This window comes from Ixodes scapularis, unplaced genomic scaffold (genome assembly GCF_016920785.2).
Source record: "Ixodes scapularis isolate PalLabHiFi unplaced genomic scaffold, ASM1692078v2 PGA_scaffold3__209_contigs__length_174095766, whole genome shotgun sequence".
Classification (NCBI taxonomy): Eukaryota; Metazoa; Arthropoda; class Arachnida; order Ixodida; family Ixodidae; genus Ixodes; species Ixodes scapularis.
Genome location: NW_024609868.1, coordinates 167,027,870 through 167,044,787, shown reverse-complemented (window position 1 = coordinate 167,044,787; position 16,918 = coordinate 167,027,870). Strand labels below are relative to the sequence as shown.

The following is a 16,918-nucleotide window of genomic DNA, read 5'->3' as shown; positions in this document are numbered from 1 at the left end:
ACCCTTCTACTAGGTGCGGGGTTATCATAACGACACACGACGAAAATTCACAGTCAAGGATAGCGCTTTTACGGGAAACAATGAGCTTCCACCACGCCGTCCACGTCAACGATCACTACCGACGCCATGTTTGTAGATAGAAGGAGCGCGGCACGACCGGCATGCAACGCGCGCGACCAAGCGACCAAGCTCTCCTCGACCTGGGATTGGTCTGTCGCTCCCGTCATTCCCGAACGTAACGAAAAAGTTCAGCCCGGCTCAGATCGGACGAGGAGCTGGCGAAGCGGTGAGACAGCGCTCTTGACGCCCGACCCCTTTTCTATTTCTATCCTTCCCCCACTCACCCCCACTATTCTCCCCTCACCCTACCCCAAGAGTCAGTGACAAATGCGCCTCGTGCGCGTACAATATTGACTCTATTTTCTATCCATAATTTCACTCCAACACTTAAAACAACAACAACAGCCCGGCTCAACTCCTTGCGTTGCGAACGAACACGAACGAAACTACCGTTTGGCGCTTCGTTGCTATGGCAACTCGTCGTTCCAACCGGTTGCATTCGTTCGTAAGCGTAGTGGTCGATTCGAACGCAACTGTGTGAACGGGCCTTTACAGAGATCATGAAACGCCTTTCCAACTTTTTCCTGTTTAGCTTTCCTCCTCAACTCACAAATCATGGATTCCACCAAACAGTTCAAGAATGCAAAAAGAGGGGGCTCGGAATCTGGTTTGTGTACCCGGACAGAGCCATTGTCCCCCTAGAAGATTAGCCCGTCGCTCAACATTCAGACAAAAGCTGCTTTCCCCACCACGTTCACCCCGAAGTTGCCAGTGCTGTGGAAGCTACGTGCTCGTTGAGCCAGCCAGACTTGCCACGTGATCACGCACCTTCGCGCATACCCACGTGGAGAGAATGAGGTCAGGTGACGAAAGGTAGGCGGCCGATTGGTCCGGCAAGCGCGCAGCTTCCACCGCAATGTCAGCTTAGGGGTGAAGTGACTATGTGAAGTCCGGTTTCGTGTGACATGCGTTTGGACCCAATGACGCGCTTTTGGGACCGCGGATGTTTCACAGTGAAAAGCTTACCAAGGGAAGAAGGTACGAAATAGTCCGCTGTGGTTTCAAATTTTCGTACTGAAAGTCAGGCTTTTGACTTTCTACCATTTTTCTTTTGGCCCACTGAACGATGTGCTATTAGTAAAATCCCAATTTAAAATGATTTATCCCAACCCGAAATTTGTTTCATGGGCCCTTTAAATTGTCTATGAAGATGTTTTCCGTTTTTACCAGGCTTTACGTCCCTCTTCCAGTACTGTCGCATATTTGTTTCGTTGTATTATTTTCGTTTATTTCCTGTTGGAAGTTTACTTCGGACATTGTGTGCATTAGCATTTTGGAGATTGACCTCGCACCTGTGAATGTTGTCACCATTGAATCGGGAGCACCGATTCAGTTCTTGTATATGTCTGGGCCAATATATTTTTAACTCAATGTAAAGAGTTTACAATAACATGAAACGTTTGAATGTGAATGTGGTCGTATTGGCGAGTTATGTTAACAGTATTAAAATATTTAGATATGACCAATTGTTGTGTTTTTAGTTGCATGGCTAACAAAAGTGTGTTAATCTAATCTAACTTTAGCGATCTGGTGGCTTCGAGTATATGAACAAACTTATTATTTTTTATTAAAAATATGAGAACGTAGGGCTTCATTACCCCAAACTGTCAAGTTCAATTACAAATTTAACAAAAATTAACAAAATGAAAGTACGATACGAGGCGTTTATACACCGATGCTAAAGCCTCCTTAATTATTGGGGCAAGGAATGAACAAATACGTTACATTCTAAATAACTCGTTTACCGTTATACGGTCCAAGTCAGGTGGCTCTCAAAAGTAAGTAATTGTTAAGTAATTGCATTACTTTTTAAAAAAAATTTGTAATCGTAACGAAATTTTTTTCACGTGGTAGTAATTGTAATTTAATTTATACTACTTTTGGAGCAAAGCAATTGTTATTTTAGTTAAATTACATTTTGGAAGTAATTTACCGATGTATGGCTCACGGTTAGCCACAAACTCATCCACTGGGGTCATCGCGTAGTTTTACCAGAAGTTGCGAAATATTTAATACTGAGGGAGTTACAATATACCCATCCCGGGATCACAGCAATAAAGAGTATGGCCCGGAAAGTTTTGGGCTACGCGGGTTTAGATCAGAATATTGAGATTCTTGTAAAAACTGCACGAGGTGCGTACTGTGTTGGCCAATGGCCGCGGCGCAAGTCCCGTCACAGTGACCAGAGACTAACAAACGCTGGTGCCACCTGCATAAGGATTTTGCTGGCCCTTTCTACGGACACATAATTTTTGTCCTGGTTTATTCGGAGACAAAGTGGATTGAGGATGTATCACTGAAGATGCCGACAGCGGGCACTACCCTTCACACCCTCAGCGGAACCTTTTCTCGTTTCGGCCGCCTGAAACCCTCGTATTCGACAATGGAACCCAGCTTTCAAGTATGGCGATGGCTTGCATTTTAGAAGAAAACCACGTGTGTCATATGACAGCAGCACCTTATCATCCACGGCCCAATGGGGTAGCGGAGCGGGCAGTTCGCATCCTTAAAAAAAATCGTGAACAAAAACCAAGGAGACACACTGCCAAACCGCATTTTGAAGGTTTTATTTCATTACCAATCTACTTCAATCAAGAACAACAAGTCGCCGGCAGAGATGTTGCTGGGATTTCAATCGAGGGTGAAATTAAGAGCTTACTTTCCAGGTGACAAAGAGCCAGAGGATGGCGTGGCCCTCCGATCGTTCCGAACCAACGAATCACCGCTACTTGCTCCGGGAACGTACGTCTGGTCACGTCAGTATCAGCGCGGTCCCAGATGGCTTCCAGATAGGCAACGACGGCAGCACTTGGATCAGCTGTGATAGCGAGGCATGACAGAAGCGCCACAAGCGCAAGAACGGGACAGCCACAGGCACCAGTCCGAGGGTCGAACAGAGGCTCACGAGCGGGCCAGACAGCCAACAACAGAAGATAGAGTCCGCAGCTCCAGTGACCGATAGGGGGCGGAGCTGGCCGATGATTCAGTGAGGCCCCGACGATCGAAGCGCAAGAGAAAGACGCCGGACAGCTTGAATTCCGTAGGGGGAAGGAGATGAAGCAATGGTGAGGGTGCAGGCTAGCTGGTGTAAAATGGAGCATAGTTGTAAACCCGAGACTGGGGATACGGACAGGGGGTAAACACAGAACGGCACGCCCTTGTCCGTATCCCATGTCTCGGATTTACAACTATGCTCACAAGGAGATGCTCAATAGCCTGACTACGCCACAGGCTCCATGAGTGAGCTGGACGATGGCGAGGAGCTCTGATCCGAAGCGCCTGCTGCGAGCTCTCGGGAGACCGAACCGGCCATGACAAACCGGGCGGTTTATATCGAGCAGAACCTTCGGGTTTCTACCATGCTTGTAAGGTGCTTTTAGAGCAAGGGATAACAATCAGCTGAAAACATTCTATTTTGGAAATACAAACTTTTATGCATCAATTCAGAAGGATTCGGAAGGAGAGGGGAGTTTTCCATAATTATGATAATACCAGATCATGCACTTTACACACAACAAGCTAAGCAATTGTGAATACTGAATACCACCAGAAAACTACATCCAACGTACTGTCCTCACCTGGCGTCCTGAGGCGTCCGTCTTTCAGAAACTAACGTTCGTGTACATCACTATGCATCCGCTAAAGAGTGACTGGTTGCTAGGAAGACAAGGAAAAAAACGCGGGAGAGCTGGCGAATGACATTCACATTAAATCCGAGACGAATAAATAATAAAAAAGAGACAAAGCAACAGAGTCTCGAATATAGAACTTTCAAGTTTATTACAGAATAATCGCCTTATATACACGTGCATCCTTCTTCAGAGATTCAAATAAAAAACTTCTTCGTCCAAACTACAATGTAGATGTAGTTAACCTTGAACAGTAGGGATGGACAGCACACGAAAATCGAAGCATAAAGGTACAAGGCATGAACACAAGAATAATGCTAACAAACCACGAATTTCTGCCAACGCCTGGCGAGGTCAGGCTTTGCACCACTCTCGTGAACCCCACCCAAGAAAAAAGGTGCACAAAATGTAAGCATAATCTACAGACCCAGACAACGATGCTGATTATAAGCTTCAGAAATTGTATCCGCCAACCCTTTTTGTCTCTAGCCAAAAAAGCGAAAAGTTTGCCTAATCTGCAGCCTATCTGCTTATACTTTCTGCTCCCTTTTCGGAGGAGCACAAAGTATAAGCATCCATTGTGCCACTACGTTGGTCGAGCAATTACGTCCAATTACATCCATCGTACCAGTACATCCCTGGTGCCAGCACATCCATAGTGTCATTACATCCATTTCTGGCCAGTTCATCTAACGTGCCATTACATCCATCATGCCATTACATCCATCAAGCCATTACATCAATCACGCCATTACGTCCCCCGCGCCATCACATCCATCGAGCAAATTCGTCCAAAAACTTGCCATTACATCCATCAAACACGCAGGTTTATTTATTCGTTTAACTATGCTGTATAGTTTAATCAAAGCTGTCTCACAGAATGTCGTTTTATCGATTGCCATGTCATCGTACGCCGTTTCATCGAATGTAAATTGTTTGTTCTCAGGTGGTTTTTCGATTTAGGATCTTTATATTTCTCGGCGTCTAAATGACGGCCACATCTTAAAAGTCATCTCAGTAAGCACACAAGACATATATTTTTCGATAGTTCACATTAGTTTGAGGAGTTATGCGTTAAATTAAATGTAGAAAAGCGTATAAGGGGACCCTTTGTGCGTCGTGTTATTTCTGCGGTCCTCGGCGTCTCCGAAGTCGAACGCGCATCGTCGGCTCGTTGTCTGTTGTTTCCACAATGTTGAAACTTTAAATTTTTTTTACCTTAATAATTAACTGAATATAAACAACTTTAATATAAAATTAGGACGGCACACATAATCATACTTTTTACTTCGCCTTGAGAAACATCATGATTGATGATGTCCTGTAATGTTTTCGCAAGAGCTGACCAAGAGGCACAAGTTTGTATACACCACCTCATGTTTACAAACAAGCCGGAGCGCCCAGAGCGCCCCTAGCGGACGCCAGCGGCGCCGCGCATGCGCGATGGGGGTGTGGGCAAAAAGCTCGCCGTCGCCCATAAACAAACCATTGAAATGCGATGTTGTCGGCGTCGGTGTGAGTCCCCCTGCCCTTTTTCGCGTTCGAATTGTTGGTTCTACGTCTTCCTCGCGATGTCTGACTATCTTGAGCTGCGTCAGCGAAATTACCGAGGCTCGTTACACCGCAAAACTTCGCGTGAATAATGTGACATGTGGCGATTCATTCCGCGTGGAAGCCGCAGATTGTACGCTAAAGCCTGATTCGCATGATGAGATTTCGCTCGGAATTTTCAGTCGCGACGCCGCTCGGGCTGCAAAAGCGTAAACCGTAGCTGAGGTGGTAGACGACGATACTGAAAATCGCTAGCAGAATCGGACGAACTGAATTAGGCATACCAAGTCGGTGTTGGTCACTTGTAACAATGACCAACATCTTCTTGTATCTACTGTTTACATCGAGCCTGCCTACCAACCTTCAAATTTAAGTCTTTTGAGGCCTGCACTCACTTCTCATCGCAAGTGCCGGGCCAACATTTGGTCTACGGACCGGCGTCGTCTAAGAGAGCAGACGACAAGCAGAAACGTTTGGAAGAGCAGACGACAATTCGAACAATCAGGCGGCCGTTTGAACTTGAAGACGCACTAAACGTAGTCCACAGGTGATCCGCACAACTTGACAGTTTTCTGGCGTTCATGTTGGAACAAAACAAATAAATCTGATGACCGCAAGTATCCGTGAATTCAACCCAAAGTGCTTCCCGCCCAAGCAATCGTTGTCCGACGGCGTCTGTTTTTCCCTTTTCACGGCACATATCCAGATTCTCGGACGAACCGAGCACGTGGAAACTGACCTTCAAACCTTTCACGACACTTTTGGTACGGCCCCAGTCGCGGCGTTTTGACGAGAAGGCAGGTTTTTGTCTGGTTCCTTTAAAAAAAACGCAGGAATACACGTCTGGCATGGGGACTTCTGCCCACAGCCCTAGACCGGAAGTGCGACCAACGCGCCACCACCGCGCCACCACCGCGCCGTGACGTCACAGAGATGAGTTCGTGTATAGGAGGCAAAGACCTGTCAAGCTACCCAATCCAACTTTTTTTCCTGTCTCCTTCTCTAAACTGAAGTGAATGAAGAGGAATTGAAAATCGAATAGGCCATTTGCAGTATTCCCAAGCGCCCCGGCTCGCACTCGAGAAATCATGGGAACGTTGTTACTTCAGCTGTTCAGAAAATTTTATTCCACAAAAATGCACGCTCGCTGCACGCAACAAACATATTCAACGGTCTCGCGGGGGACTGGTCTGTAGTATCAACTAGAGTTTAAGGCCCATTAAACAGTAAAAAGTTGATCATGACGCGACCCCTCACCACGCAAAGGTAGCGGCACGACCACCGGCGGAGGAACTCTTGTTCGCCAAGGGAGAACCGCTGGTCGTCCAGGTAGGCGGTGAGTTCTTTTCGGATGTCCCACAACAGCGGCCACAACGCGCGGCGTCGTTGTCGCTGGGCCGTCGCAACACAACGGTTTCGCCACAGCACCCACTCACATATTGCCACTAGTAGCAGCGCAAAGGCGCCCCGCGGGCAACGGCCTTGTGTGACGTATACGTCCACCCCGAGACCTCGAAACGAGCGCTGTAATACGCGCCATAGGTCCCTCGCCGGTACACACTCTCTCACGACGTGCGCGTTTGTTTCTATTGCACCACAATTGACGCACTGTGCGTCCCGTACCACTCCCCAGCGGAAAAGCCTGTCTTTTGTTGGGAGGACACCCCAACCCTTTAACCATTCAAAGTCGCGCACGTGGTCCGGCAGCGTGGACGACGTCAGTGCCAGCCACGGGTACGGCTGCACCGTGCCCGGCGGCGGCGGGGGTTGGTCTGCCACCACTAGGCGTTCAACAAGCCTAGACGCCGGGGCCTCGAGTATCTCCTCTCGTGACACGTGGACGCTGAGCTTGTCGAAGAGATCCGCGGTAGACCTGTAAAATGCAGGGGTCGTCTCCGCTCGGGGCCGAAGAGGGCTCGGAAGAGAGTCTCCCAAAAGACGGTTATTGGCGCCGAGGAAGTAGAGCGTGAGTGGCCGTGCTGGGTTGTCGTGGTCGTCAAGGATTGCCAGGGTTGTCTTCAGGGCCAGTAGGGGCGCTGCCAGCTCGATGCACGGAAAGCTCCACCCTCCTTCACAGCGGGGGAGGCATAAGCGGGAGCGCCTCACGAGTTCTGTGCGGTTGTTCCAGAAGAAGGTAAACAACGCCGAGCGCACTTGGAGGATGAAGGGGCGCGGCGGGAGGGCTACGCGGGCCACATGCCACAACTTTCCACAGAAAACCGTCTGAACAAGGTACCGCCGCACAGCCATGGGGAAGTCGTAATGGCCAGCCTCAGCGGCCTTCTCTATGATCTCTTGACGCAGGTTGGACCAGGTCTCCGGAGCCACGCCGGAGGCATCGTACGAGATTCCAAGAATGGTAACGGACTGGGCTCGCGGCAGAGATGGCGGGCACGCGGGGGGAGCCCCGATACAGAGAGATTTGCTTTTTTCAGGGTTCAACCGTGCGCCGGAGAGGCACGCGTACTCGTCGAAGAGTCGGAGGGCCTTCACCAGGCTGTCTTCGTCGCGCAGGTAGAGGGTCACGTCGACCGCATACGCCGAGACGCGAAGCTCACCGGACCCAGGTAGAGCAAGTCCGCTTATGCTGGGGTGCCTGTCGACTCCAACCAGGAAGGGCTCTAAGCTGAGGACGAAAAGTACCGGGGACAGCGGGCACCCCTGCCGAACTCCTCGCGTTACCGGAAAGCGTGCCACTAAGGAGCCATTCAGGAACAAGTCACTCTGCAAGTCACTGTACAAGGCTGCGAACAGCTGAGCACTCTCGGAGGAGAAGCCAAACCCGTCGAGAACACCGAGCAGGTATTGGTGCTCGACGCGGTCGAACGCCTTGGCTTGGTCCAACGACACGAGAAGCCCGTTCGCCCGTCGGGAGCGTGTGAACTCCAGGATGTCGCGAGTGAGAGTCGTCAAAGTATGTATGCTGCGGCCCGACACCGAGCACGTCTGTCGGGGGTTTACCAGCTCCGGTAGGAAAGTTTGCAGACGCGAGGCTAGGGTCGCCGCGAGGAGCTTGTAGTCACTGTTTAACAACGTTATCGGGCGCCATGCCCCGGGGTCGGCATGGTCACCACCCTCCTTGGGGATGAGTACGATCCGTCCCAGCCGAAAGGATGGCGGTAGGAGGAGGTCTTCAAAGTAGACCCGCACGACAGCGGTAAAGAAGTTACCGAGAATGTGCCAGAACGTGCGGTAGAACTCCGCTGGGAGACCGTCCGGTCCTGGTGCGGAGCCGTTCTTCATCCGCTTCAAAACGTTCCACAGCTCGGTCGCGGACGGGGGCCGCCGCAGGCCCGCGTCATCCTCGGCGGAGATCTTGGGGAGGCCGCTGAGGAGAGGGTGCGAGGACACCGAATAGCGATCAACCGGCGCGTCCGACTGGGCCAGCGGTCGGAAGTGGGCTGCGAAGCGACCATTGTCAAGGTGGCCGGGCGACCCCGATGCGGAGGGCGTCTGCTGTCTTTCAAAGGCTTGTAGGCTTGTGCGATGGGTGTAGCGCAGTACCTCCGGGTGGACCGACGGGCTCCCCTGAGCCTGCAAGACAGTAGCCGTGGTGGAGTCCCACCGAAGGTATCGTTCGTAGCGTCTCTGCAGCTGGTCGAGGTACGCCCTCATGAAGGGGGTCAAGGCGCCCCCTCGGCGGACGATACGGATTCGGAGGATAGTGTCTTGTAGAAGCCCTCGATGCCGTTCGCGGAGGTGCCGTCCCATCAGAGTGCTGAAGCTTTGCCATTGACCTTTTAGGCGGTCCCAAGACGCCGGTTCTGGGCGCACGCCCACTAGCGACTCCTTGACCAGGTTGCCTAGCGTGCGGCGCGCGGTCTCGTCGTGGAGGATCCTGGAATCCAGACGCCACGGACGTGGGGAGCGTGCGACGGCAGAGTCGAAGCAGAACTTGATAAGTAGCGGACGGTGATCGGAAATCTCTTCTGGGCACGACGGGAAGTCCACAGCAGTACAGGTCTGTAGCGCGGCAGATAGCGTGCGAGGCAAGTACAGCCGGTCTATGCGACTTCCCGAAGTCCCTCTGTTCCACGTCGACTGGTGGGTGGATCCATGCAGTAAGGACCATCCGTCTACGAGGTCGAAGTGCCTCACAAGCCGCCGAAGTTCACGGGCGGACCAGGTTGAGCGACCCTGACCAGGACCCCGAACGTCGGCGTTAGAGTCCAGAACGCAATTGAAGTCGCCGACCAAAAAGCACGGGCCCGCGTCGAGTAGATGCACGTCCAGGCTGCGGAAGTACTCGTGCTGGAAGGTCGATACAGTTGGTGCGTAGACAGTGACGAGGCGAAATTTTCGTTCAACGAAGAAAAAGTCCAAACGAAGAGTCCTTCCCTCCGTATCAAAAATATAAGTGGCATTGCGCAGCAGACTGCGATTGCAGACAACCACGCCCACGCCCGTCGCGCGGCGCGGCGCGTAAGAAAAAAAAGCAGTCACAGAAAACCGGGATTCGAAATCCGCAACGTCACGGAAGCGGGCAAAGTTGGTGTCTTGTAAGCACAGAAGATCGCAGTTCTGCATCCTCGCGAAATGCATCACTTCAGTTTGCTTCGCTGGGTTTCGAAAGCCCCGCACATTCAGGGATAATATGCGAAGTGTGGCCAGTATAAAGTAAAAAGGGGGATAGGGACGCCGGCGTGTTGCTTAAAACGTGGAGCTGTCGGACGATGCTGGAGAGGGGTCCCGACGCGGGGGGGAGGACTTTCGCGGTTTCTTGGGGCACGTGGCTCGTGGGCCCCCACTGTCAGTTGAGCGGGAACCGCTGCTCCTGAGGAGACGCTTGGAGTCCTCGTGCGTTAGTCGGTTCAAGTCGGACTCCGGTGTTTCAGTTGTGGTCGTATCCATACTGTCGGTCGGTGTCTCTGCGGGGCTACCTGGAGCGGGGTTCTCGTCGATGACGAGGTGGTCGCTGTCGCTGGACACCTCGCCATCACCCGACGCTTTGCTCCACGCTGCATAGGTGGTGTCGCCGACAATAACCGCGGCGGTTCGGGCAGAGTCCGTCGCTTCGGCTGCAGTCACCCCCGAGCCGGTCGGGCTTGGCTCAGGTGGGGCGGGTGGGGGCGGCGACGGAAGAGGCGGTGGTGCGGCCGCGGCTGCGGCGTCAGGTGGTGACGGAGGGGCGACGGTGGAGACGGTTGGTACGGCCGGAGCTTCGGGGGCGATGGGACGGGTCGCGTTTCCTGGGTCCAGGGCCGGGAAATCGGTGGCGTAGTTTCCGGTGACCATGGAGGAGTAGCTTCTCTTGGCCGTGTAGTCCACAGTCGCGTGGGTTCCACCGCAGCGTCCACAGTTGGCAGTGCAGCCCTCGGTTGGGTGCCCGAAGACACCGCAGCGGTCGCAGTAGCCCGTCGTACACTGTGCCCGGACGTGGCCCTCCTGCCTGCAGCGTCGGCATACGCGCTTCAGGCCGCGGTAGTCAAAAGTAGCACGATGTCCGGCGACGCGCAGGAAGTTGGGCAGGGGGTTAGCCTCCTTCATCTCCATGCGGATGAAGCGGGTTCCTGTTTTCACAGTCGCCGTTCGGTGGTAGGTTGCGTAGGAGACGTCGATGACTTTGCCGTACGGGGCCAGGGCTTGGACGAGCTGGTCGTTGCGCACAAACGTCGGCAGGAAGAGGCAAGTCACATTCGTCACCTGCGGACCCGTCGGCACGATGGGGACTGACTGGTTGGCGATGGAGACGCTGCCGGCCTCACGAAGCTTGAGGGCGGCTGCACGGGTGTTGACGACGACTTGGAAGTTTGTACCTCCTAGGTGCTGCGCCGAGAAAATTTCGGGCAGCCCCACAATGGCGGATATCCCATCAATGAGATCGTCCGCCGATGTGCCTACTGGCACGACAACGTCGAAAGCGTGCGCTTTCGGCGGGGGAGGAGATTCCGTCGACGCGGCCGCCATGGCGGTTCGCACCCTCGCCGGGGCGCTCGACGACACGTAGCCAGGGACCGCAGAACGCAGGCCCCGGACGAGATGCAGCCAGGAACTCAGGAACAGCGACGAGATGTTTCAGCTCCCTAGTGATCGCTAATTTTCGACCAGCTCCATGGTTACACAGCTTTTGAGCGTAATTCGAGGTCACCCTGAACAAGCACCTGATATACCCCCAAGACCTGTCATATAACTTTTAAAATTGCTTGTCAACGTCAGCATTTATTATACTGCGCATGCGATCCACTTTCAACTTGGCCTGAGCTGCAGAAATCTCTTACAATATTATCATTCTGGTGATTGCTGTTTGAGCAAGGATTGCTTAAAAAGCCGATAATTCGCAACAGCAAAGACCAGGATTTAGCTAGGAGTCCGCGGGTCTGTTTATAACATTTTTAGCGTTTCTAACTTAATAGCAGCATGATAATGATTTAAGAGATTTCTCCAGCCCATCCAGGTTGAACGGTGGACAGCATGTACATTATCAAAAAGGCTTACATTGAGGAGAAATTTTAAAAGCGATATGACAGGTTATTAAGGTATATCAGGCGCTTGTTCAGGGTGACTCCGAATTACGCTCAAAACCCGTGTAACCAAGAATAGGGTAGAAATTACCGATCACTAAGGGGCTGAAGGAACACCGTTCCCATGATTCTATTAGCGCGGGCGGGTGCAGTTGCGGGATATAGCAAATGGTCTATTGTAACGAGAAGAATAATCTGAAGGCCTATCTAATTTATTTTGGCTACACTAGCCTTCTGGGGCTTGCCGATTGTTCCCTAGGGCTCCCGAACTAATAAGAATATGAATAACGAAAAAAGCACTATGGCGGTCATCTTGGCTTCTGTGAATGTAGTAGCACTGGCGTTGCTAGAACAACTCAATTGGGAAACCGCCATAGGGCCTGCTCTCAAAAAGTGTACCGATCCGCACTCGAGAACCGAGCTGATGGCGATCGCAACGCCGCCATCTCTCCAGCAGCGGCCACTCGGGGAACTGCACGACTGCTTGTATTGGCTAGAAAGTATCGCAAGCGATAGCGTCCGCTGTATAAAGGGTATAGCCATTACCATCCATCCATCCATCCATGTTCTATTTTGGCTTTAATCGACCATTTTGGCGCCGAAACATATACGGTGGAAGGGGTTTTAGGAATGCCAACCCCCGTCTCCCAAGCGGAATCGCCGCAAGGTACTAGCGAAATTAGGACGCGCCCAGGTCGGGACGCGCTGCCTGAAATCACCGGCGAGATATGGTTGCTGAAAAACATTGTAAATTGTGCCGCAAAACCTTGTAGAGTAAACATTTTAGAAAATAACACGCGCCTGTTATTGTGTACTAATTTTCAATAAAAAAATCGTTACAAAAAGGTTTTTTTTTTTTTTTTTACGCAACATGTTTCTTAAAAGGTCATGGTGAAAGCAGTAAAAAAAAAAAAGATGGATCCTCCACCTTGGCATCTCGAGCCTGTGAGTGTCGGTACTCTGGGAACATTCAGTGACTCTGGCAGTAGCCATATAATATAACTTTCATGCCTCAACTCGCCTCTAAAGGGTGGCGCTGCTATCTTATTTAGCTCGATCTCGGTGGACGCTAGCGGCCCAGGTTTCAAGGCTGAGTTTCCCAACTGAGCGATGGATGGAATGGCACCATAGGCGTGCGCACGGGGGGGGGCAAAGGGGCAAGGGGGGCGGCCGCTCCCTATAATCATCTAGGGGGGGAGGGGCGCAAAGTTGGCCCGACTCGAGGCACGACTGCGCCGGCGGTATGGTTTCTTTTTCTTCGGCATAAAACACCGACGCCAAAGTTCCCTCCCTCTAGTGCGCCCAACAAAAAAAAACAAACATAAAAAGACGCCGCGACGCAGCGCCAGGCTCCAACCCGTCTATGGCCAGCATAATTGGGTAGTAATTCAATTACAGTAATTGAATTACCTTTCTTGGTAATATGTTGTTCTAATTAATTACTTTTAGCTAAAAGGAATTGTAATTGTAATTTAATTACTTTCTAGCGTCAGTAATTGCAAAATTTCAGGCACAATTACAATTACCTTTGCAAGACTTTGTGACGCCGACAGAACCTCTCGAAAGCCTGCAGCGCTCGCACAAGAAGCCTAGCGCTCGGTTTTAGACTCGCACACATAGACATAAATGCGCCACGCACTCACAACGAAAATAGCATCACTTTTTTTTGTTGCTTACATTGCGGGTTGAGCGACGATCCTCTTTGGAGCCCACCTCAAGCACTACCTAAACGGCGCCTTGTAGCGCCATCTGCGGTGCGAGCAGAAGCGTAAACATGACTAAATATTGAAAGAAAAAAAATGAGCTTCAGCTTTCAGCCGAGGTTGGGAATTTTAATTGTCTATGAAGTTATTTTTCTTTTATCTTTTGCCAGTTTTTTTTTACGTCCCTCTTCTAGTGCTGTCGCACATTTGTATCTTCGTATTATTTTGAAGTTTATATCCTTGTGGTTTTACTTCGGATATTATTTGTGTACGCATTTTGGAGACTGACCTCGCACCTGTGAATATTGTTACCAATGATTCGGGAGCCCCGCGATTCGGTTCTTATATATTTCTGAGCCATCATAATTCAACACAATGTAAATCATTTACAATAACGTGATGTTTGTATGTGGAACTGGCCGTATTAGCGCGTGTGGATTTTTGTTTTATATTAACACTGGTAAAATATACATATATCACTAATTTTCGCATTTTTATTTGCCTTTTTATTAAATAAGATCGGAAAAGAAACCCAATGGTTTCTTTACTGATCTGGCGTCTTCCAGCATATGAATTAATTTATTATTATTTATTAAAATGTAAGAACCTGGTACTTCAATTTCCCAAACTGTCAAGCTCTATCTTGAATTTAACAAAATTCATAAAAGAAAAGAGCAATACGTGACATTTATGCATCTGTGCTTAGGCTTCCTCAAACATTGGGGCAAGGAATGAACATATGTGTTGCATTCTATACAACATGGCCCAAGTCGGGTAGCTCTCAGAAATAAGTAATTGCAAAGTAATTGAATTACTTTTAAAAGCAATTTGTAATTGTAATTAATTACTTTTCACGCAGTGGTAATCGTAATTGTAGTTAAACTAATTTTGGAGCAAAGTAATTGTAATTGTAATTAAATTAAATTTAGGAAGTAATTTACCCATGTATGATGGCCAGCCGTCGGCGAAAAACCATCCGCACCCCTGGAAACGGCCGCCGCGTCGGGCTTTTAGACAACTATCGAATGATCGCGAAAGAAAATCATCACGTGACGCCCTGGAGTGATTTGCACTCCAGGGCGTCACGTGATGATATTCTTTCTCTCCCTGGAGTGATTTTCACTCCAGGGAGGGAAAAATCTCCAAGAAGCTCTCAAGGAAATGAGGCTGGACGAGAGTGCATTTACAAAGGTGTTTCAAGGTGCCACAGAGATATGCCAGACTCGCGGTTTCAGTATTCCTGCTGTGAGACAGAGGAAAGTGTCTAGATGCGTAGACGTGAACTTCGCCAGTCCGTTTTTTCACGAAACAAAGGAGGAAGAACTCCGCGTCAGTGTTTTTTACCCCATGCTTGATGCTTTCGTCGAAGGAATCAAGGCAAGATTTACGCAGGAGACCGTCGTTCTCATATCTGCGATAATGAACATTCTGTGCCTCACTGCCAATGACGAGGAGATAGACGTTGTCAGTAAGTATTTTGACGTGGAGTCTGACAGCTTGCGGGCTGAGCTCCGCTTACTGAAGGCACAGGTTAGCAGAGAGCACATAAAGCTCGGTGACTGTAACGAATGGCTAGACTGGTTGCAACAAAACGGCTGTGATGAGGTGGACTATGCACACACAGCGAAAAAGTACACCCCTGGACGTGTAAACCGTTGTCCCAGGGCGGACTCCCCAAATGGTGTTCGTTTTACACGTGAGGCTCGGTGTATTTCGTTTGCACCCGAGGTCTCGAGTAAAATGAACATCTTTGAACGTGTACTTCGTTCTGCGATCACACGTCTAGGGGTGTTTTTTTACAATGGCGGCCGTTTGACGCAAGACGGGTTCTACGAGCGAGGCCCAGCGCTTTACACGGCTTTTCGCCGCAGCGAAAGCGTAGTTTGCACCTGTTCGTTCGTAATCGTCCATACGTGCTGAACTACCGCAAGCATTCACCCCCAAGCGCCGACGCCGTATCCATTACGGCGATTACGCGACAGTGGGAGCGACCATCGACTGCATCCAGCAGCGTGCTTCCCCATCGAGCAGGTCTCGTTCGCGTGGCGGTTCAGCCGATCGCCGAGGCCTCAAGCCGGTTGCATTGTCACCGACGCCGGGTAATTTCCACAGCACTTATCTTTTCGCGACCACAGACATGAACTTTATTGAAAGCCCGTTTGCCGCGAGAGACGACGAATAGCTCCGACACCGACCCTACCCGACCGGCGTTACCGACGTCCCGCTCACCTCTTTACCGCGAGCAAAGTTGTACGCGACGTTTCGACGTATCCACTCATATCTCGTGTGTACGCAAATTTTGCGGCTTTCCGGGTACGAATCGGCTACCGAAACGGCCAGCGAACGAAGACGAACTGAACGCCGGCGCCATTTAAACACGCGGTTACTTATCTACTAGACTGTAGCTATGTAGTGTGGTTCCTTACACATAAATGGACTATGTACAAACAAAGCTAAAATAAAATTGGGCGGCTGCTTGCGCCACCTAGTGACTATGCGGAAAACTACAAAAATGTAGGACATTTCGGCATTTGAGGAAGTGACACGCTCGAACACGGACGGCAGCATACCAACACATACATCACAGCACTTACCACAAGATCAACATACAAGCGTCTACATACACAAACAACGAACAGAGACACTGACAACCCGACACTCCTACTCGATTACGAGAGAAACCCACTCGGTATATATAGCAGACTTTTTGTTTCAAACGAAGGTCCGGTGACCCCCCCTGTATTTTACATGAACGTAACGATATTACACAATTATTACTTATATAGTACGGCGACATAAATATAATTTGGGAAGGTACACATTTCTCTTAGTCTAGATTATAGCTAAAAGACACCCTATATTTTAAAAAAAATGTTTCGAGCTAGCCAAAATGTAGCAAAATCTGGTTTCGTTTTCGGAGGTTCGAGCGCTCAAGGCTGGAATGCGCTAGCGAAGTGTGTGCTTGCTTCTGTCAAACTATAATCCGTTGTATGACGCTCTCAAAGCTGCTGGATGCAGCCCCCGTCTTGGTTTAGGGTTTGATTTACACGCGCTCCCGTGGAAATGAAATTATGCGCGCTCGAGTCGATATTATTGACAGCGTGAAGTATAAACCGAATGTAAACGATTTTGCGAGCGACGAGAACAGCGACGGCGACCCGCTTCGCTAACGCTCGGCCACTCGCGCGGCGACGCAAGCCGCATGAAAGCGGAACGATGTTTTCTAGAAATCCAAAAACCGAGTGACGCGACGAGCGATAGTAAGAAATCTTCGTAATACGTCGCTGACTCGTCGCTGTCGCCGTCGCTCGCTAAATCGCTTTATGCAGTTCAGCCTTTATACTCACGCTAGTGCCGACCTGCATGCATTACCCGCTGAGCCCAAGCAAGCGATAAGGATATTCAAATATGTCACAACAGTGGCGTGCATTCGCTAAGAAAACATATATCTCAA

At 50.3% G+C, this 16,918-nt stretch overlaps 1 protein-coding gene across 1 annotated transcript; it reads right to left on the bottom strand.

The window, feature by feature from the left end:
- Positions 1 to 9,950: 9,950 nt before the first annotated feature.
- On the bottom strand, positions 9,951 to 11,207 carry LOC115317723. The gene has a single exon (XM_029977409.3). It carries the CDS (start codon positions 11,205 to 11,207, stop codon positions 9,951 to 9,953), a length of 1,257 nt encoding a protein of 418 aa, XP_029833269.3.
- Positions 11,208 to 16,918: the final 5,711 nt, after the last annotated feature.

Coding starts and splice junctions, on each gene's coding strand:
- LOC115317723 (XM_029977409.3), bottom strand. CDS start 11,207: ATGGCGGCCGCGTCGACGGAATCTCCTCCCCCGCCGAAAGCGCACGCT.